Raw genomic sequence first — 22,762 nt, forward strand, 5'->3', positions numbered from 1 at the left:
AGGCCCGTGAGCCATGGCCGCTGAGCCTGCGCGTCCGGAGCCTGTGCTCCTCAACGGGAGAGGCCACAACAGTGAGAGGCCCGCGTAATCCAAAAAAAAAAAAAAAAAAAAATCTGATGAGAGCAACTGGAATTATGATGATAAAATTATGCCATTATTGTATACTATCAGGCAAAATAGCATAAGAATATAATAGTGAACAAAAAAGGCATTGACAGATTTTTAGAAATTACATCTAATTCCTGGAATATTTATGTTAAAAACGTTTACCTATACAGATATAAGCTAGGGAAGGTTAAGAATCTCTTCTTATTTGACCATGATTTTCATGCAGTTCAACATATTAAATAGACCTAATTAGTTTAACATCTCTTTTTACTAGGAGAGAACAAATCCTTTGAGGTTTTCCAGAGGCCCTCTCAGAAGTCTCAAAGTCAATTTGAGATCAGGATTTTATTTAGGATTTGATTTTGGTATATGTACCGCCGAAGAGAGCATAAGGATTTGATCTGGGGAAGCAAAATATCAAAAGTTGTCAAAATGTCAAAAGGTTTGGACACTTAATTAACCAGGATGACAGGTCACTATGAAATAATACTTAGTTATCCATTTAACCAAAATGGCAATACAGATATCAAAAGTAAATATGGGATCTAACATAATTTAAAATTGAGAAGACTCGGTTCTTTTAAATAATTGAGGACATGATGAAGACATGTTCCTCCCCTCCCCACACACAGTTCCTTTTCAACTTCATATTTTCATTCAGGTTTTTGTCCTTCACTTTCCTCTTTCTCATCTGAAAGCCTTCACACAACCTCTAACCCACTATTGATACCTTAGGACAGAATTACAATCTTTTCCCTTGACAAGAACACCCCTCATTCCTTGAATATTTTGCATAAAGAGGTTTTTCCTTCATCCTTATTATTTCTAGAAGCTTCATTTATATATTGATTATAATTTTCAACACTTAATAACCTCTATTTTTCCACGAAGACCAGGAAATAAACAATTGTGAATTGCTTGTAACATACCAGCATTTTGTAGCATACTAGCAGATTTTATGATTATACCATCTCATAACTTCTAGAGGATATGCTTCTTCATAGTATAATTTCTTAGAATGGCAAAATGAACACATTTATTAACAGATCCAAACAGCTTTAGCTCTCTGTAAAAATAAGAAGCCACAAGTAGATAAAATTAAACTTATATTCAGTAGTTAATGTTTTGATGTTTTATCTTATTTAGAAATGATCTAGATATTCAATGAATATCTGTTATTTAACTCAATATAAATTTAGTTTCAGGTTACCAAAAAGATTTTGGAACCTACTTCTAAGAAGACATATTATAATACACAATTACTGTTGAAATAAAGTTTGTCATAATAATAATTTAATTTGATTAAAATGGAATCTATAAATTTTATAATCTTAAACCTCAAGTAAATATATTAGCTTATTTGACTAGTAAACCCACGTAGAATAAAAATGTATGCTCATATAATACTCAGTGCTGATGACTCAGAAGATGCAGCTGTTTTTATTAAACCAACAATATTAAAATAGTCTTATTTATCAAAGATTTACACAAATTGTTACTGAACTCAGATTTGGCTGCTCACTTCTCAAAAACCAATACTTGAGAGGCAAGTATTCGCAGAAAGGAAAGTTGCTTTAGTTAGAAAAGCCAGCAATCTGGAGAGAAGGTGAACTCATGTCCCAAGACCAAGTCAGAAGATTGTGCTCAGCCATGACAGTTTTTTTTTTTTTTTTTTTTTTTTGCGGTAAGCGGGCCTCTCACTGTTGTGGCCTCTCCTGTTGCGGAGCACAGGCTCCGGGCGTGCAGGCTCAGCAGCCATGGCTCACGGGCGTAGCCGCTCCACGGCATGTGGGATCTTCCCAGACCGGGGCATGAACCCGTGTCCCCTGCATCAGCAGGCGGACTCTCAACCACTGCACCACCAGGGAAGCCCCATGACAGTTTTTAAAAGGAAAAAGGGGAAAGAATCTCAGTGAATCATTGAGGCAGGAAGTTGGGTTCTGCATCATTCCCCATTGGGTGCAGACTGGCTGACTCTTTCTTCAGATGTTCTATTGCCTGTGTGATCTGCCTGCAGGATTGCTAAGGGGGCTGCTGGGGGTAGAGAGCTAGTTATTCTTTAACTCCTTAATTCTTCATTCTTGCTTCTTTTAATCCAGGAAAAGAATCCACAGGTTAGGCGAGGCATGGTGTGCACTCAGGAGAGCATAAGTCAGGAGTTACGGTAAATTGTCTAGTGATCTCGTTCCTATAAGGTTTGAGGGGAACAGAAATAGGCAAACAGGAAAGGGGCAAAAGAGCTGCTTACAAAGCCCCACTTTTCAGACATCATTCCATTTCTGTGGGATTAGGGGTGAAGGTCTGTTCTCTGTAACTTCTTCATGCTGACACAGGGCACTGTATTCTCAGAGTGAAAGATGTCAACATGGGTCTGTAGCATTTCTTTGCTGACAATTTTAGTTGCCCACTTGTATATATGGGCAGAGCAACCTACAATTATTTTGATGCCCACAAAGATATAGATTATTATGAGCAATAATGTTAATCCCATTCTTTTGAGGCCAGTTCTTAGAAATGTGCTAGCCATAGATTCAGTACTGCTCAAGTGGAGCACCTTATGTCATGGCTGCAGTCTGGTCATCATGCAGTCAGCTTTTTCCCTCTGGTGGCAGTTATAGTATCTCTAAAACAGCTCAGGAATGTGCACTAGACACTGAAAGATTCTGTGACTCTCTAGTCCTAATCATTAGCTGCTCGAGCCTGCTTTTTGGTGACTCAGGGAGGCCTGGGAGACTTCAGCTTTTCTACAAACAAGAGGCAGGGGATATAGAGGGGCCTTTGTACTTGGGGGTGGGGTCGGGGCTCAAGGTTCTGCTCAGTTTCAAAATCACATGAACTTGAAAAACATTTGGGTTGCTTCTTATATTTCTGAGAGTTTTGGGAATATTAAAATTTTTTTTTCTTTTAGTTTTATTGATCTTTGCTGTTGTTTTCTTTGTTTCTATTTCATTTATTTCCACTCTGATCTTTATGATTTCTTTCCTTCTGCTAACTTTGGGTTTTGTTTGTTCTTCTTTCTCTAGTTCCTTTAGGTGTAAGGTTAGATTATTTGAGATTTTTCTTGTTTCCTGACGTAGGCTTGTATAGCTATAAACTTCCCTCTTAGAACTGCTTTTGCCACATCCCGTTTGTTTTGGATCGTCGTGTTTTCATTGTCATGTGTCTCTAGGTATTTTTTGATTTCCTCTTTGATTTCTTCAGTGATCTCTTGGTTATTTAGTAACGTATTGTTTAGCCTCCATGTGTTTGTGTTTTTTACTTTTTTTCCCTGTAACTCATTTCTAATCTCATAGCGTTGTAGTCAGAAAAGATGCTTGATATGATTTCAATTTTCTTAAATTTACTGAGGCTTGATTTGTGACCCAAGATGTGATCTGTCCTGGAGAATGTTCCATGGACACTTGAGAAGAAAGTGTAATCTGCTGTTGTTGGATGGAATGTCCTATAAATATCAATTAAATCTATCTGGTCTCTTGTGTCATTTAAAGCTTCTGTTTCCTTATTTATTTTCATTTTGGATGATCTGTCCGTTGGTGTAAGTGAGGTGTTAAAGTCCCCCACTATTATTTTGTTACTGTCGATTTCCTGTGTTATAGCTGTTAGCAGTTGCCTTATGTATTGAAGTGCTCCTATGTTGGGGGCATATATATTTATAATTGTTATATCTTCTTCTTGGATTGATCCCTTGATCATTATGTAGTGTCCTTCCTTGTCTCTTGTAACATTCTTTATTTTAAAGTCTATTTTATCTGATAGGAGTATTGCTACTCCAGCTTCCTTTTGGTTTCCATTTGCATGGAATATCTTTTTCCATCCCCTCACTTTCAGTCTGTATGTGTCCCTAGGTCTGAGGTGGATCTCTTGTAGACAGCATATATATGGGTCTTGTTTTTGTATCCATTCAGCCAATCTGTGTCTTTTGGTGGGAGCATTTAGCATTTGTTGTAGAGCTGGTTTTGTGGTGCTGAATTCTCTTAGCTTTTGCTTGTCTGTAAAGCTTTTGATTTCTCCATTGAATCTGAATGAGATCCTTGCCCAGTAGAGTAATCTTGGTTGTAAGTTCTTCCCTTTCAACACTTTAAGTATATCATGCCATTCCCTTCTGGCTTGTAGAGTTTCTGCTGAGAAATCAGCTGTTAACCTTATGGGAGTTCCCTTGTATGTTATTTGTCATTTTTCTCTTGCTGCTTTGTCTTTAACTTTTGCCAATTTGATTATTATGTGTCTTGGCGTGTTTCTCCTTGGGTTTATCCTGTGTGGGACTCTCTGCGCTTCGTGGACTTGGGTGGCTATTTCCTTTCCCATGTTAGGGAAGTTTTCGACAACAATCTCTTCAAATATTTTCTCGGGTCCTTTCTCTCTCTCTTCTCCTTCTGGGACCCCTTTAATGCGAATGTAGCTGTGTTGAATGTTGTCCCAGAGGTCTCTTAGGTTGTCTTCATTTCTTTTCATTCTTTTTTCTTTATTCTGTTCCACAGCAGTGAATTCCACTATTTTATCTTCCAGGTCACTTATCCGTTCTTCTGCCTCAGTTATTCTGCTATTGATCCCTTCTACTGTAGTTTTCATTTCAGTTATTGTATTGTTCATCTCTGTTTGCTTGTTCTTTAATTCTTCTAGGTCTTTGTTAAACATTTCTTACATCTTCTCGATATTTGCCTCCATTGTTTTTCCGAGGTCCTGGATCATCTTCACTATCATTATTCTGAATTCTTTTTCTGGAAGGTTGCCTATCTCCACTTCATTTAGTTGTTTTTCTGGGGTTTTATCTTGTTCCTTCATCTGGTACATAGCCCTCTGCCTTTGCATCTTGTCTATCTTTCTGTGAATGTGGTTTTTGTTCCACAGGCTGCAGGATTGTAATTCTTCTTGCTTCTGCTGTCTGCCCTCTGGTGGATGAGGCTATCTAAGAGGCTTGTGCAAGTTTCCTGATGGGAGGGACTGGAGGAATATTTAATTTTTAAAAGCTTTTATTTTTTTAAAGCCCATTTAGAAAACAGATCTTTTAAGGTGTTTTATAAATTAATTTGGCAAAACCATCCAGAGGAAGAAAATACCACATATACATACCATACATATATAAACATACAGGCAGACACAAATACAGACCTTATAGAAAATACAGACCTAATACAAACCTCACTAGTTTATATAAGATCTGGTTTTCATCTTTGCCTCACTATTATTCAAATTATGTTTCTAGCAAATGGACCAAGTTGTTGGTTAATCTGTTCAATATAGGGGTTAAAGTTTTTAAGCAATATTTGTAGGGGGAGACCCTTAAGAGCTTTTTATTTGCCCTCATATATAATCTGATAGAGGCTGTGATTCAGCCTAAGACAGTTGTTTTAGTTGATTAAGAAGTTACTTTTTAAAGGCTGGAGTGTGCTAAGGAAAAAGGCATTGGAGGTTTGTTAATGGGAGTGTTAAGTGATGCTTATCAGGAGGAGAAATAAATTTCTCCTATTTTATGAGAGGAGGCAATAGTACAAATAAGAGCAAGGCACCCCTTAGAGAGCCACATTTATATCCTTGAACATTTGCATTTTAAAGAGATGATTCTCAAGTCCTTGAGAAGATAGTGCTGGGTGGTGGAAGATTTAAATGTCAAAGAGGGAGAGAAAGGATGCAAGCTTGTAAGATAACAATCTAAGAGGGTTTTCAAGGGCATATTTGTCTCTTAACAGGTTTTGACTGGGACAAACAATAAATTTTCTTGGCAGCGGTGAGCTTTTACAAGCAGGCATTTTGAGGAAGTTCATGGGAGGTGGACAAAATTATTTGTGTTGAGAGTCTGAAGTTTTTAACAGGTCCAAGGTGAGGCCTTAGTTGAGAAGAGGACTCAGAGGAGCCTGTCTGAGCAGGCTGGGCCTAAGACAATTGCTATTTAAGTGTTTCTTCTTCTGAAGGGCAGGGCAGTCCCTTTTCCAATGTCCTGACTTTTTACAGTATCTGCAAGCATTTTGAGATGAATAGGGGAGGCTTTGGGACTGGTAAGAAAGATGGATGAGCTTTGGGATTCTTCTAGAGCCACAGTTTAGTTTTTGTAAATATTCCATTAGTAAGGCAAGGCCACTTATTTTTAATTCTTCAAAGAATTAGATGACAGCCTCAATAATAACATTAAGGAGCTGGCCTGCCCATGCAACCACATTACTTTGAAGTCACCTCTTTATATCAGAAACGAGATTTTCAACTAAAGTAGAAAACAAAAGACTCCTATGATCTGAGATTTGTAGATTTAGAGCTGTGTGCCTTTGCAATATTTTTTATAAATTGTGTGACAAAGGTTTTAAGATGTATTCCTTTTCTCCAAGTAGATCATTTCATTTTAGCGCAATTAAACTTCTGAGGGAAGGCCTTTATAATGGCTCCTACCAGGCTCTGAATGTCAACCTCCAGCTGGGTCATTCGTAGGAGGGAGGTCATGGAGGGGGGAGGTTTATGGTGGGTGTGGATTTTATTTTTCTAAATCAGATTTCTGTTCTTCAGTTTTGTTAAGGGAGCCTTTTAGGCTAACTGTGATCCTTTTTCAGTGTGCTTCTGTCAATCTGATCCTTCCCCATTGGTAAGAGGACATTTATTTAGGGTGAGAACTCTCTAAAATCCTTTTAAACATAAAAACTTTTCCAAATCAAAGGATCCATTGTCTGGTCACTGACAATTTAGTATCTCCATAAGGATACCTGTTCCAAAATGTGACCCAAAACCAATAGGCCTTTATATGGCTTAACCATAAATTAAATAGCCAAAGGGACCTCAGTAATGATACATTCCACAATTGCAACATTATCAGTGGTAGCTCTTCTGAGTCTATGTAACTAACAACAACCCCAGAAATATAGTCACTTCCTGAAAATGTCTGGTCAATCATCTAGCGTGTTGGCCAATATGATACCAAATAGTTATTTCAACTTTAAATGGAGTTTATTTGTTTTGAATAATGTGGAATTCTAGATATAACAATTAAATATTTAAAATTGGATTCATTTAAAATAAGATAGTTTTTGGGCAATTAATCTATGACCAAGGAGGCAAGAATGTACAATGGGGAAAAGACAGCCTCTTCAATAAATGGTGTTGGGAAAACTAGACATGCAAAAGAATCAAACTGGACTACTTTCTCGCACAGTATACAAAAATAAATTTAAAATGGATTAAAGACTTAAACGTAAGACCTGAAACCATAAAATGTCTAGAGGAAAACATAGGCAGTATGCTCTTTGACATCAGTCTTAGCAATATTTTTTAGACATGTCCCCTCAAGCAAGGGAAACAAAAGCAAAAATAAGCAAATGGGACTACATCAAACTAAAAAGCTTTTGCACAGCAAAGGAAACATTCACAAAAGGAAAAGACCACGTACTGAATGGGAGGAGCTATTTGTAAATGATATATATGATAAGGGGTTAATATCCAAAATGTACAAAGTACTCATACAACTCTTATAAAAAAATCTGATTAAAATTGACCAGAGGACCTGAATAGACATTTTTCCAAAGAAGACATACAAATGGCCAATAGGCACATGAAAAGATGCTCAACATCACTAATGATCAGGAAATGCAAATCAAAACCACAATGAGATATCACCTCACACCTGTCAGAATGGCTGTTATCAAAAAGATGACAAATAGCAAGTGTTGGTGAGGATGTGGAGAAAAGGGTACCCTCTTGCACTGTTGGTGGGAATGTAAATTGATGCAGCCACTATGGAGAACAGTATGGAGGTTCCTCAAAAAAATTAAAAATAGAGCTACCGTATGATCCAGCAACTCCACTTGGGTATTTGTCCAAAGAAAACAAAAACACTAATTAGAAAAGATACATGCATCCCTATGTTCATTGCAGCATTATTTATGATAGACAAGATATGGAAGCAACCTAAGTGTCCATCAATAGATGAATGGATAAAGAAGAAGTGGTACATATATAATGGAATATTACTCAACCATAAAAAAGGATGAAATCTTGCCTTTTGTGACAACATGGATGAACCTACAGGGCATTATGCTAAGTGAAATCAGTCAGATAGAGAAAGACAAATATTGTGTGATTTCACGTATTTGTGGAATCTAAAAATACAAAACAAATGGATAAACATAACAAAACAGAAACAGAGTTGTAGATACAAAGAAGAAACAGGTGGTTCCCAGAGGGCAGGAGAGTTAGGGGGAAGAGAGAAATAGGTGAGGGAGATTATGAGGTATAAACTTCCAGTTGCAAAATGAATGAGTCACAGGTATGAAATGTACAGTGTGGGGAATATAGTCAATAACTATGTAATATCTTGATATGGTGACAGATGATAACTAGACTTATTAGGGTGATCATTTTGAAATATATAGAAATACCAAATCACTATGTCGTGTAACAGGGACTGATATGGTGCTCTAGGTCAATCATACTTCAAAAACGAACAAACAAACTCATAGAAAAAGAGATCAGATTTGTGGTTACCAGAGGTGGGGAGTGGGGGAAAGGGGAATTAGATGAAGGCAGCTAAAAGGTACAAAATTCCAGTTATAAGATAAATAAGTACCAGGGATATAATGTAAGAACATGATAAATATAATGAACATTGCTGTATGTTACATGTGAAAGTTGTTAAGAGAATAAATCCTAAAAGTTCTCATCACAAGGGAAAAATATCTTTCTATTTCTTTCATTTCGTATCTATAGTGACGGATGTTCACTAAACTTATTGTGGTAATCGTTTCACGATGTATGTAAGTCAAATCATTATGGTGTACAGTACACTTTAAACTTATACAATGCTGCATGGCAATTATAACTCAATAAAACTGGAAGGAAAAAAATAACATATTTTCCCACAAATCTTGTGTTATATAGTAAAGATCTAGGGCCAGTCAGCCCTTTGTTACTTTGATACGTATAATAGTAATATAGGATCTTTATTTAAAATCGGAATTACAAACAGAACCTCAATTTGTAATTTTAAGTTTTTCTGCATTAGAAAATTAATATACTATCTTATTTAGTAAAAAAATATAGCTTTTAAAAAAGTCATGGATTCAACCAGCCTTAGAACATTCTTAGGGAAAAAATTGTGGCAGAATATGCAGCATAGGGAAAAAAGTACTCTCTGTCACTTCGTTTTCCAGAATGAAAAATCTTCGATACAAAGTGTACAGTAGTAGAAATCTGTGTTCCTTTGAAACACAGGTATAACTGCACATATTTGCAGTGGGTTTGTCAAACCTTAGAAAAAATGCTCCAATAGCCTGTTCACCCTAATAGGAATAAACCATTGGAATTTTAATTCATGTGTGATTTGAGAAGTCTGCAGTAGAATAGTTCAAATTCAGTCTGTGATCAATATTTGGACCTATTTGTAACTATGGTTTCTTTTTGGTTACTAAGGGATCCTGGTGGTTTGTAGTTTTTTCCAAATCTTACTCAATATACTTGGCCCAGGTTTCAGATGTAATGGGTAGTGGTCTTTGTACCCATTTCATTTAGTATTTCCTTGAGTATAAATGTAACAAGTGCACTTTGTTCTTTTCCCCTGTGGCTGTGGAAATGCCATCAGGTTGGTGGATACTGGGATAAGTCCTGTAGCACAGTGACTCAGTTGAAGGAAGGTCTCAACCGAATCCTCTGCCTGATTCCCTACAATGTGATCAGTCAGTCCGTGTGGGAGTGTATCATGCCAGAATGGCTGGAAGCCATCAGAACAGAAGTCCCAGATAATCAGTTAAAAGAATTCAGGGAAGTATTAAGGTGGGTAAGTAGTTTAATGAAGTCACCGTTAATTATGATATTTAACATTTATTGAGCATGTACTGTGTGCCAGGCACTGTGCTAAGCATTTTATATAATCTCATTTACTTTTAAATGATCCTATAGAAAAATTGGAAGGTTCAAAATGAAATAGTTGCTATAAATTGTGCTAAGATGATGTGTAATTTTTCAGAAAGGATTTCGTTCTTATGGGATAATAAAAAGATACACAATATTGTTTGTTTTCAAATGTAATTATGATTTGGATAAAGTGGGAAAAGTACAAAGGGACAATGTTTTTAGATGCTGGGGAGCAATTCCCTAGAAGTGAAATTCCCTAGAATTGCAATTCCTTCTGTTAAACCTGATATGAGTATGAACCCCAATGTTATTAATAACTGTATGAATTATTTATATCTATTCCAACGACATAAGCTTTTTCAGTAAAATGAAACATGCTAATAGTTCAGAACACAGACTAAACTGTTTGGCTCTCCAAATAAGATATAGATGGAAATGCAACAGTAGACCCTACTATATGCCCACTGATCATTTATTTTTGTTGCTCTGCTTTTCAGCAAAATGTTTGACATTGAGCTTTGTCCTCTACCTTTTTCAATGGAAGAGATGTTTGGCTTTATTAGTTGTCGGTTCACAGGATACCCTTCCTCTGTGCAGGAACAAGCTTTACTGTGGCTTCATGTAAGTATATGATACTTTTGATCATTTGGGGCAATAGTTTTTAGCATATGAACTTTAGCTCCTTGGGTAGAGGGGCAGAGAGTTATTGCAAAGAATCCTTAAACACGTATGTTTGCTCAGGACTATCTGTAGACTAGTAACTCATATGCATAGACAAATAGATATATTCCAAATATATTAGCTATAGTTGTGGTTAATAAAATACAAATTTGTGCAATACTATTACTGAATTCATAGTAGCTTTTGGTTCTTATATTTTTTCTATCAATAGATACTAAAAGTGTAACAGCTGTCTTGTGGGATTCTGATAAATTTCTTGATATTAAATAGGTCCTTTACTTGGAAAGGTTGAAAGTTACTGATTTAGGGAGTAGTTCATGCTATTCCCTCAGCCTGGAATGACTTCATTTCCTGTCTCCATATGTGAACTCTAGCTTATTCTTTAAAATTCAGCTCCAAAATTATCTATGAAATTTTCTCCTATGTCACACCCTTATCCTCCCATTAGAATTCATTATTCCTTCCCCCAGTATTCATATAGGTTCTCTGTGTAAACTGTATTTCTGTTTAATATTATAGTTAACGTTTATCTCTTTTCCTGATTACAAATGCCTGGAGTGCAGGGTCCAGGTCTTTTTCAGTTTTGAATTTATAACTCCCTCATCCTTTCCTCTCAGCATCTGGCACATGCTTTGTTATTTAGTGTACATTCTTAAAAATTTATTAAATTGAGTTGAATTCCTGTTATAAAATTTGGACAATTTCAGAAAAGGAGGACAGAGTCAATATTTAGATTAGCTATGGATGCAGATACATTTCTGTATCATGGAAGGATGTGATCCCAAAGGCTTTTCAAGTTCTGGAGATGCCTTTCTGGGTTGTAAACTAAAGAATAATATTTTTCATAACTGACAAGTAGTAAAGTGATTAAAAAAAAAAAGTCACTTTTGGCACTCAGAATTTTAACTTTTCATCCCCAAGTAGACTTCCATAAGATAATTTCCGTTTTAGGAAAGCCCATCCTTCTACAGATGGCTAGATATCACCTCAGTTATTCAGTTATACACCCTTTAGCTGTGCCATCTGGAGGTGAGCAGACAGGACTGTAAACCTCCAGAACATAGAGGTTCTCCATAGCTAGAGCAATTACAGCTTATATGTTTTACAGACTGGGCTTTGACACAATTTTGCTTTGAAGGCAGAGTGCTTCAAAGCACTCTGTAGTTGAAGGACGTTTTAAACCTCTGGTCTAACCATTTGGGGAATAGAGTGAACAATATAGTGATTGGATTGACTCATTTATTAATTAATTATAAAAACATTTATAGAGCTTCTATGTACCAGGCACAGTAATAGGCAGTAGGATAAAAATGGGATAAGAAATGATCCTTTCCACATACTTCCTTTTTTCAAGGAACTCACAGCGGGGAGATAGTATCAAATAATCAAATATAATAAAAAGTGATAATTGCTCTAATAAAGGTATGTACAAAGTTTTAAGAAAGCAGAGAAGACAGATGGATTAATTCTGTCTGAAGGAAGGAGGCATCTATTTCTAGAAAATTCATTACAGATAAAGTAACATGATTTTGACAGAAGGGTACCTGAGCTTGTGCCAGAGAGCAAGGTCGGATGGGGCATTCAGGTCAGAGTGGGGAAGGATTGGAGGAAGATTGCTCACAGATTATACTAGTTCAGGAGAAAAGTGATGAACTAAGGCAACAGCAGTGGTATGGAAAGGAGGGGACAGCATCAGGAGATACTTAGAAGTTTTAATAGAAAGAACATGGCGATTTATCGGGTGTGGGGAGTGGAGGAGTGGGAATGTTCAATGATAGCTTTGAATTTTTTAGCATGAATAATTGAGGATGACCGCAGATAGAATATGTGTGAGGCTAAATGTCCTTATGTTCAATAGGTCACCTTAGGGAAAAATGTTAAACATAGTTTTTTTGAGTTTTAATGTTTATATTTTAGGGGACATATGCCTTTTTTCCCCAGGTATTATCAGAGTTAGACATCATGGTTCCACTTCAACTATTAATCAGTATGTTTTCTGATGGAGTTAATTCTGTTAAAGAACTGGCAAATCAAAGAAAATCAAGAGTCAGTGAACTGGCAGGGAACCTTGCAGCTCGAAGGGTAATTATTGCCACAATTGTTTTTGTCTCACTTGTTAAGATTTTGAAAACTCTTGTCAATTATAGTGGGCCTTAAAGTCACATCCTCATAAACTGCTCTGAAAATGCTTTCTTCATCCTATCCCACTCACTCTGTTAACCTTTTAAGCACATTAAATAACAGAAAACACTGTTCTAAGACATGTTTGGTATAGTCTGTAATCAGTAAGTTATTGAGCTTTCATTTTCCTTTGAGTTTTTCTCCTACACATCTCTGCTAGCTACCTCTCATCCTCGATAAACCAAAAAGAGTAGCTTGAGCTTTTGGGGTACTATTCCAATTTTGTTTTGTTTTGTTTTGTTTTGTTTTCTGGTGAATAAGAATTCTTTACCAGCTAGTGGGCAGATCACTGCTTCACTTTGGGAATGAGGAGTTTGGATATTTTTGTGTGCTTGCTTTTTGTTTTTCCCTATTGTGTTTTGGGAAAAGATGATCAACTAGGGGTGATTGTGAGTGATGTTGTCACTGTAAACTAACTGAGCCCATTTTATTGACCCCTTTGTACCTTTGAGGATGAGAAAATATAGTCTGGTCTACAGTGTACAGAACTATTGGACATCTGTGATAATTTTTCTATGGAGGACCTGATAAAGTTTCTGCTGTTGTTCTGACATTCCCAGACCATGATCAGTTTTGGAGAGGTTGACTCTCATCAGCCTCTCCAAGGCAGGGACTGTTCTCACCTGTCTCCTTGCCAAGCCTCTCCATAACATTTTCCCGGCTGTATACTGCAGGCCCCCAGTCATTCTACCTGCTCTCTAGGGATTAGAAAATGAGAATATAACATGATCATGGGATCATAGTTTGTATTCAGTGCTTTCTTTTTAAAAAATCATTACTTCTTTTCTCACCTGCCTCATAGGAGCCAGCTGCCAAACATTTATATTTTATTTATTTCTTCAGTAATCTTTCATATTACAGTACATTATTAGCACTTTATACTGTGTAACGTATTCACACTTAATGACATCACAAGATTGTATGAGGCAGTTGGGAAGAGCTCATGAGCCTCATTTTATAACTACTTAACCTGAGGTTCAGTGAACTGAAGTGATTTGCCATAGATAACGCTATCATTATCCAGGTATTCTGATTCTTAATGGGGGTACTCTTCTTTTTTATTTTAAATATGGTGTTCAAGGAGGTTTCTGATCATTAGAGAGATCTTAAAGAGAAAAGAGATGATTTCAGAATGATGTACAGATATGTCAGTCAGCGTCCTGCTACAGAATTTATCCCCGATGGTTCAAATGAAGAGATTTTAATGGATACTCTGCCTATAGAGTTATGGGAAAGGTTAAGGGGGCGATGGGGTTGGTGAGCCACCCAGGGGCCAGCAGTAGTTCACTAGGAAGCCTTTATACCCCTAGGGCTGAAGGAGCAAGGGAAAATGTTCCTGGGCCTTTTGGGAGCTGAAATTATAAGGAAAGGCTGGCTAGAGGAACTATAGAGGATGGAGATACTGCCAAAGATGTAGCATCAAAGGAGGCAGGAGGTGGGAAGAAATAACTCCTACCTCTCGCTCCTTCAGCTTCAGGTCTTCCACTGGTGCCTCTCATTAACTGAACACAGCTGGAAGCCAGCCAGCAAGAGGGCCAGGAGAGACTCAGTCCTGGGCATCCTGGGGCATAGAACAGGGCAGAAAAGGGCAGTGAGGGCCTTTTGGGGGGAAGGATTGGGTTGGCAAACGGAGAATAAACAGTACAGCAGGCTTGACGTATATTGTTTTTTCATGACAGTTTAATACTTATTATACCCAGAGACCATTTTTCTTTAACCAGTCATGTCAATCTGAGATTCTGTGCTAATGATTTTAAAAGTGATCTTGCAATGCTTTACTTCTGTAAGTTATCATTTTTCAGGTTATGGTTTTAAGTAGATGCAGACAGTTTAGTTTAATTGGAAATGTTTTACGGAATGAAAAATATAATGGCAAAGAGAGCTGCCTTCATTCTTCAGGGTACTTATGTTTCGTTCACCTGACAATTAGAAAGTTTGGATATTTTATTTCTTATTTTTATGTTTTGAGAAGATTCATAGGATTTGGAGGTACTAACGCCATTGGCTAAGGAAGGAAATCAGTGTGACAGCTGGAAATACCTTACACAGAGTCCTCAAATATTTTGTACAGCCATTTGAGCTTCTGTGAGTTCACTTATGTGTGTTAATGTTCTTTCTTCTAGGTGAGTGTTGCCTCTGATCCTGGTCGACGAGTTCAGCACAATATGCTGAGTCCATTTCATAGTCCTTTTCAGAGTCCATTTCGGAGTCCTATGCATAGTCCATTTCGTAGTCCTTTCAAGAATTTTGGACATCAAGGAGGAAGGACTATTGACTTTGATTGTGAAGATGATGAAATGAATCTAAATTGTTTCATCCTCATGTTTGATCTTCTCCTGAAGCAGGTAGCTGAAGCATGAACTTCCTTTAGTTCAGAGGTGAAGATTGAGGGAAAGCATTGTATAGTGATTCTTTCTATGTGTTGGGCATCTTCGCACTTACTGAAATGATGCAGCATCACTCAAGACATTTCACAAACTTCTATGGGGATTTCCTAAGGAGTCTGAAAAACACTTGTATGAATAACTTCAATGATGTTGACACATGAGAATGGATATGAATTTTAGAAACACCCTAGCATCATTAGAATTGATTCTGTTGAATAAATTTGGTGAACAAACTGGGTAATGCTGTTTTGGGGAAGAGCAAGGTACAACTCTATAGTGATGGGCTGATTTTAATATATTATATAAATTGATTTTTGAAGTTAAGTTTAAAAGAAAAGTTTAAAAAAGGCTTTGGTCAGGAGAACATTTCTTCTTAACTTTTTATTTTGAAATAATTTCAGACTCACAGAAAAGTTGCAAGAATAGTACAAAAAATTCCCAAGTACTTTCCCCCAAATTCTCCAGATGTCAACATTTACCACATTTATTTCTCCTCTCTCTTTCTTAATTATGTGTATGTATGAATTGTAGAATTTTTTAATGAACCATTTGAAAGTAAATTGCAAACAGGTTGTCCCTTTATCCTTAAATACTTCAGAGTATATTTTCTAAAAAATGACATACTTTTACATAACCGAGTACAGTTATCAAAATCAGGAAATTAATATTGTTATAATATTATTATCTATTTATAAAACCTACAGAAATTATTCATTTAAAAAATTGATATAATAGTCATACCATATTTATAGCAAAAGTAAAAAGTTATTTTTGACTGAGGACACAATCCAGCATCACTCATTACAATGATTTGTCCTGATTTATTGGTTCTTTAATCTTTGTTTATCTTTCATATTCTTGACATTTCTGAATAGTACAGTCCAGTTACTTTATCGAATACTTCTCAATTTGAGTTTGTCTGATGTTTCCTTATGAATCAATTTGAGTTAAGCATTTTTGTCAGTCATACCACAGATGTGATGTTATGTTGTTTTCAGTGCATGATATCGGGGGGGCACATGACATGATAATGTCCCATTACTGGTGGTAATAACTTGGTTAAGGTGATTTCTGCCAGATTTCTCTACTACAAAGCCACTATTTTCCCCTTTGTAATTAATAACTAACTTGTAGGGAGCTACTTTAAGACAGATTTCCTGTTTTTCATCAGACTTTCACCTTCTAGTTTTAGTATCCATGGATGTTTCATGCCTGAATCAATTTTTACTCTCTTGGTTACCAAATGATAATATTCTAATTCCATCATTTCTTTTAATTTATTAGCTGGCATTCTACTGAAGGAACAGGTTCCCTGCCTCTCCCATTTATATATTTATTTGTTTAATCTACTTATACCCGAATGTAGTCATGGATTCTTTTGTTCAGTGGGCTAAAAGCTGTTACTATGATTATTTATTTTGAGGCTCATTTCATCCCACATTTGGCCAATGAGAGTCCCTTCAAGCTGGCTTCTGTGTTCTTTTGACATATTCCCATCATTCTTTGAACACTTCCTTAATGTCTCACATGACAGAATGTTCCAGGCTCATTTTATATTTTCCTAGCCCCAACCCTGGAATCAGCCATTTCCCCAAGCAGTCCTGGTTCCTTTAGTGGATAATGGTATTTAGAAACCAAGATCTGGACACTAGGTGAGGAACAGCATTTTTTAAATGTGTAAAATCTCACAAAGTGATGGCTTTAAAAAAGAACTCTCTTTTAAATGTCCTACATGATTTAAAAAATAATTCCTATTACTTTGTATTGTGTTTATATTCTTTTTAGAAGAGTCCATGGAAAGTAATGTATGCTCATGGTCTGTAAGCCTTATCATCTTTAAATAATTTATATTGTCATCAGTTAGTGAAAATTGTCCCCAGTTAGTGTGCCAGTGGAATATTGGACAAAAGGACCAAACTCCTTCTTCTTTTTTTTTTTTTTTGGCCTTTTTTTGGTATCTTTCAGATGGAGTTACAAGATGATGGGATCACGATGGGCTTAGAGCACAGCTTATCAAAGGACATTATTTCCATTATAAACAATGTCTTCCAAGCCCCCTGGGGGGGCTCCCACACCTGCCAGAAGGAAGAAAAAGCAATTGAGTGTAACTTATGTCAGTCTAGTATTCTCTGCTACCAGCTTGCTTGTGAGCTCCTGGAGAGACTGGCTCCCAAAGAAGAAAGCCGGCTGGTGGTAAGCAGTTGAAGACATGAGATGATCCATGCCTAATGGTAATAAAGACTGCAGTAGATGGTGCAATGGAGTCTTCCTCCAGTATTATCTTATGCTCCATGCTGGGTTATATGTGAGATTGCGTTAAAAGAAAGTTTCCCTGTTCCTTCCGCTAACTCAGGCTCCTGGAAAGAGACATGAGATGGAGCTACATTACACAGAATTCTTGAGTTAGAATTCTTGAGTCTTGAGTTAGGGTTGTAGTATATCCGTTCATACAGTTTTCATAAATACAAAGTATTACTGGTATTCTTGAAATAACTTTTATCACAAAGTTATATTACAAAGTTTAGATAAAAATGAATACTACAAAATATAGACATCAAATATTGAGTAAGTAGATTGGATATGGACACTGAAAATTCCTTGGTCACCTCAGTGTGTAAAACCAGTTGACTTGATCAACAACCAATAAAGCTTTCATTTCATTTTCTGCTTTTTAAGAAAATTGTTTAAATAGGGAACAGCTAATATATGCCATGAATTATCTACTCCATATATTAGTTATTCCCTGTTTAGCCTATTTTCCATCTAAGAAACACACATCACCAAAATACCCACATAGCATCATAGGTAGATGAACCTGAATCATTTGAGCCGGTGTTCGCCATCTTCTCTTTCTCTTCCCCTAGTGTTTGCCTAGGTAGAAAGCGACTTCTTTTAAAAAAGTATTTGGGGATGTATAGTATATATGTAGTAAAGTGTTTCTTCAGTTTTTAAATACCTTTCAGCCCACATAACTTATTAGTCCTACCTGCCACAACATAATGTTCCTGTAGTAAGGTCTTTTAACACCGTCATTGGGTATGGTATATAGTCTAAAGCAGTCACAGTAATAGATGGTTCGAAAACATCGTCGCAGCTTAGAGCCTAATCAGGAAGATGTTTATGTAAATGAAAAACCTAAGATGCTCACGATGATCATAGTGAGAAAGAGATGAACAAGATAGCTATGGGAGGACAGAGAGAGGATGAATCTAGGTTAGAGGTGTGACGGGGATAGGCAAGGTCTTCCCGGAGGAGATGTCTGCTGAGCGCATATTTGAAGGAGGAGTGGAGTGAATGAAATGAAGGTGATAGGAGAGAAGGACTGTTAAGACCCAGAAAACTCTCTGTTTGAATGATACAGAGGAAAGGGGGTGATGATACACTCAGGAAACTACGAGTAGTTCATCGTTGCTAGAGCAGCGAGGAGGATGGCAAAGGAGTAAAAGGTAGACTCAGTTTTATAGTCACATTTATTAAGGGCTCTGTCTGCCAAACTAAGAGGTAAGGATTTTGTCTTGGCAACAATGGGGGAATCCTGAAGAATTTTAATCAGGGTGGTGATATAATTGGATGAATTTGAGAAATTCTGCCAGTGGAGGAGAGAGATTAGAGGATTTGGAGGCCAGGGACAGGTATCTAGTCAGAAGGTAATGCTGTCACTCAGGGGAGAAACAGGGGAGCCTTAACTAAAGCAGTGATGGTGGTGATGAAGAGAAGGTGTGGACCTGACGGATTTTTAGGAAAGAGAATCAAGAGCACTTGGTGTTTAGTTAGCGTTTAGCGATGGAAAAGTTGAGGACAAATCCATGTTTTCTGGCTTGGGAGCTGATGATGTTTCCATTTACAGAAAATTATACGTGAGTTATTGGGTGTATGCCGAAGAAAACTGGGTGTATGCAGCAGGGAACTTTTTGCCATATCGAATTTTATGAAACTCAGTTTATAATTTGATTTAGTGTCTTGTTCATGGGTGACCAAAGAACAGGGCCAGCCTCAGCAAAACTGCAAAGTTGGCAAAGATATTCTTCAGAACCCTCCCAGACACCGTCTTAGCACTGGTTTCTTTCTTCTTGGTGTCCTTTGTGTATCCCATCAATCTTTACCTCCTTCTTGCTTTCAGCTGGCTATCAAGTAATTCTTCAAATTACTGGTTAAAGTGTTAGCTAAAGAGGATATTTTAAAATTTTATTTATTTAAAAATTTTTTTAATTTAATTTTTATTTTATATTGGAGTATAGTTGATTTACAATGCTGTGTTAGTTTCAGGTGTACAGCAAAGTGATTCAGTTATACATATACATATATCCATTCTTTTTCAGATTCTTGTCCCATATAGGTTATTACAGATCATTGAGCACAGTTCCCTGTGCTATACAGTAGGTCCTTGTTGATTACCTATTTTATATATAGTACTGTGTATATGTTAATCCCAAACTCCTAATTTATCCCTCCCCCAACCTTTCCCCTAAAAGAGGATGATTTTAGAAGAGGATATTTGAAGGTGGGAGTTGAAAGAGAGAATAAAACTGGAATAGGAGGATAACTAGAGATGGCTATTTTAAACGGTAGCTATTCCTAGTACATTCTCTCACTCTTTAAATCTTCTTTTTCACCCATTTTTCAGCTTGTTATATATCTATATATAGACATACAGATATAGTGTTAAGTATATTCGCATTGTTGTGCAACCAATCTTTTTGTCTTGCAAAATGGAAACTCTATACCCATCAAACAATAATGCCCATTTCTCCCTCCCCTTAACCCCTGGAGACCACCATTTTACTTTTTGTTTCTATGAGTTTGACTCCTGTAGATACCTTATATAAGTGGAATAATCCAATATTTGTCCTTTTTTTAACTAAAAATGGAACTACCATACGACCTAGCAATCCTACTACTGGGCATATACCCTGAGAAAACCATAATTCAAAAAGAGTCATGTACCACAGTGTTCATTGCAGCTCTATTTACAATAGCCAGGACATGGAAGCAACCTAAGTGTCCATTGACAGATGAATGGATAAAGAAGATGTGGTACATATATACAGTGGAACATTACTCAGCCATGAAAGAAAGGAAATTGAGTTATTTGTAGTGAGGTGGATGGACCAAGAGTCTGTCATACAGAGTGAGGTAAGACAGAAAAAGATAAACAAATACTGTATGCTAACACATATATGTGGAATCTAAAAAAAAAAACCAAAATGGTTCTGAAGAACCTAGCGGCAGGACAGGAATAAAGACGTAGACGTAGAGAATGGACTTGAGGACATGGGGAGGGGGAAGGGTAAGCTGAGACAAAGTGAGAGAGTGGCATGGACATATATACACTACCAAATGTAAAATAGATAGCTAGTGGGAAGCAGCCGCATAGCACAGGGAGATCAGCTCGGTGCTTTGTGTCCACCTAGAGGGGTGAGATAGAGAGGGTGGGAGAGAGACGCAAGAGGGAGGAGATATGGGGATATACATATGCATATAGCTGATTCACTTTGTTATACAGCAGAAACTAACACAACACTGTAAAGCAATTATACTCCAATAAAGACATTAAAAAAGAAAATTTGTCCTTTTTTGACTGGCTTATTTCACTTAGCATAATGTCCTCAAAGTCCATTCATGTTGTAGCATGTGTCAGAATTTCCTTCCTTTTCAAGGGTGAATAATATGCCTCTGTATGCATTTTGTCTATCTGTTCATCTGTTGATGGACACCTGGGTTGCCATACCTTGCTCTCTTTAACTCACATATTATAGAAATTTCTTGCTCCTAAAAATTTGACTTCCCCCAGCAACCAGTATTTGTATCTAAATGTATTGGTGTGAACCCCTTATTATTCTCTGCTAATTAAGTGCTGTGGTTAAACAAAATAAGCATGGATTGGAATCACCTGGCAAGTGAGATATGCTCACAGGGATTACAGCAGAGATGAGAAAGCAGGCCTGGGAAGATTTAACAATGTTTTTGAGATTTTTTCCTTATTTATTTTAAGGGAATGAAAATATTTCAGAAAACAGCTGGTCCAAATTTCCTTTAACCATTATGGCAATAAACTCAAGTCTCTATGGAGGCACATGCGTTTGCCCTCTGGGGCTCAGCACAGGGCCTGGGACACAGCAGGCGCTCATCCATCTTTGTTGAACTAAGTGGAACCGTTCTTTACATCCCCAAAGGGCTGCTCATCTGGCTGCTTGTCATATTTGTTTCAGGAGCCCACAGACAGCCTTGAGGATAGCCTCCTTTCGTCCAGACCAGAGTTTATTATAGGCCCGGAAGGTGAGGACGAGGAGAATCCAGCAACTAAGCATGAGGAGAACCCAGGCAATCGCACCGAGCCCATGGAACCTGCTGGTAGGTGAACTCTGGCTGATGCGGAGAGAGGTGTGCACATCCCAGTTTGCACAGGTCTAACACTCAGAACCCGGATTTCTTAGATCGCCATCGGCTTGGGCAAGCTCAGGCTCGGGTTCCTCAGTACAGACTTGTGCACATGAACCATTTCTCTCAGGATTAGGAAGTGAACAGATCCAGGTTGTGTTTCTCATAGAAGAGAGATCACTGAGCGTATTTCTGGCAGCAGGAGCTTGCTATGGATAAAAACCTACCCTGTCCGTGAAAGCATCACCTCTACATATAGGGAATCATGTTCTCTGTGGAGGGGTAGCTGTGAACCAAGGCTGAAGGGCCCAAGTGGAGGCTGCCAGCACTCTTGAAAGCCACTCAGGGCATTTGGCCAAAGCACAGTGTTTTTGGATAGAGGTGGCCAAAGTTGAGCTCGTGCAGCTTCTGAGCCCCAGGGGCTTGGCTGTGACCCTGGATGGGCTCACCGTGAACAGCTGTACAAGTCATATTCTGAGGCTAGTTGGCTCTGCTGAGAGCTGGGAAGAGAGGTGACCTCTTTCTCCTTTGCTTAAAGGCTCTATGTAGGTGAATTGGGACCAGCAAGATGGCAGGCAGGCCTGGAATCATCTCCAGCTCCTGAAACTCTGAAGGAGTTTCAGGAATTTAGGATGGGACTCCACGTGCCTCTGAGAAAACCTGGTTTCTGGATCTGCACTGTGACACTGTGGGAATTTTTATCTTCTTGCTTCCACTATCCTGAATTGTTAGAATACCTGGCCCCTGGGGAGCCTACTCCCCAGAACCAAAGTTTGGGAAGCTTTCCATCATTTCTTCGGTGGACAGCAAACATTATTAAGTGACTGTTTTGTGGGGCTCATTGCAAGTCACGGGGTGTCTTATCAGACCAAGGTAACTACATCATTAGTACAAAATGCTTGGTTGAAACTCATTGCTTCAGCATGATTTTGTAAATAGTTAGTTGAGGATGTATATGTTGCCTCACACTATTTAGAACCATTGAAACTTAGATGAGGGAACACCTGAGATAACCTCCTTCATTGGTTTTCAGTGTGTACTTGGAGTTGTAAATCTCTGTGTCGTTTCCTTTTGACCCTCCTTAATCGGGGTGGCAATTGGTGAGAACATGTGGGCAAATGATAAAGACCCAGGCTCCCCACCCTGCTTCAACCAGAGTGTTCTGACTTGCGCTATTTCCTATGTTGGAGTTCTAAGTAAGA

At 37.6% G+C, this 22,762-nt stretch overlaps 1 protein-coding gene across 1 annotated transcript in view; it reads left to right on the forward strand.

The window, feature by feature from the left end:
* The window catches only part of UNC79 (unc-79 subunit of NALCN channel complex), a gene marked incomplete at its 3' end in the record, with an annotated part of 146,213 nt that overhangs the window by 96,423 nt on the left and 27,028 nt on the right, over positions 1-22,762 (forward strand). Inside the window, exons 16-21 of the mRNA XM_007454732.1 lie at positions 9,662-9,852; positions 10,431-10,554; positions 12,556-12,696; positions 14,919-15,140; positions 17,148-17,375; positions 21,392-21,533. Coding sequence (XP_007454794.1) covers positions 9,662-9,852; positions 10,431-10,554; positions 12,556-12,696; positions 14,919-15,140; positions 17,148-17,375; positions 21,392-21,533 — 1,048 coding nt within the window. The remainder of the gene's footprint in view (positions 1-9,661; positions 9,853-10,430; positions 10,555-12,555; positions 12,697-14,918; positions 15,141-17,147; positions 17,376-21,391; positions 21,534-22,762) is intronic.

This window comes from Lipotes vexillifer, unplaced genomic scaffold (assembly GCF_000442215.2).
Source record: "Lipotes vexillifer unplaced genomic scaffold, Lipotes_vexillifer_v1.1 scaffold1126, whole genome shotgun sequence".
NCBI lineage: Eukaryota > Metazoa > Chordata > Mammalia > Artiodactyla > Lipotidae > Lipotes > Lipotes vexillifer.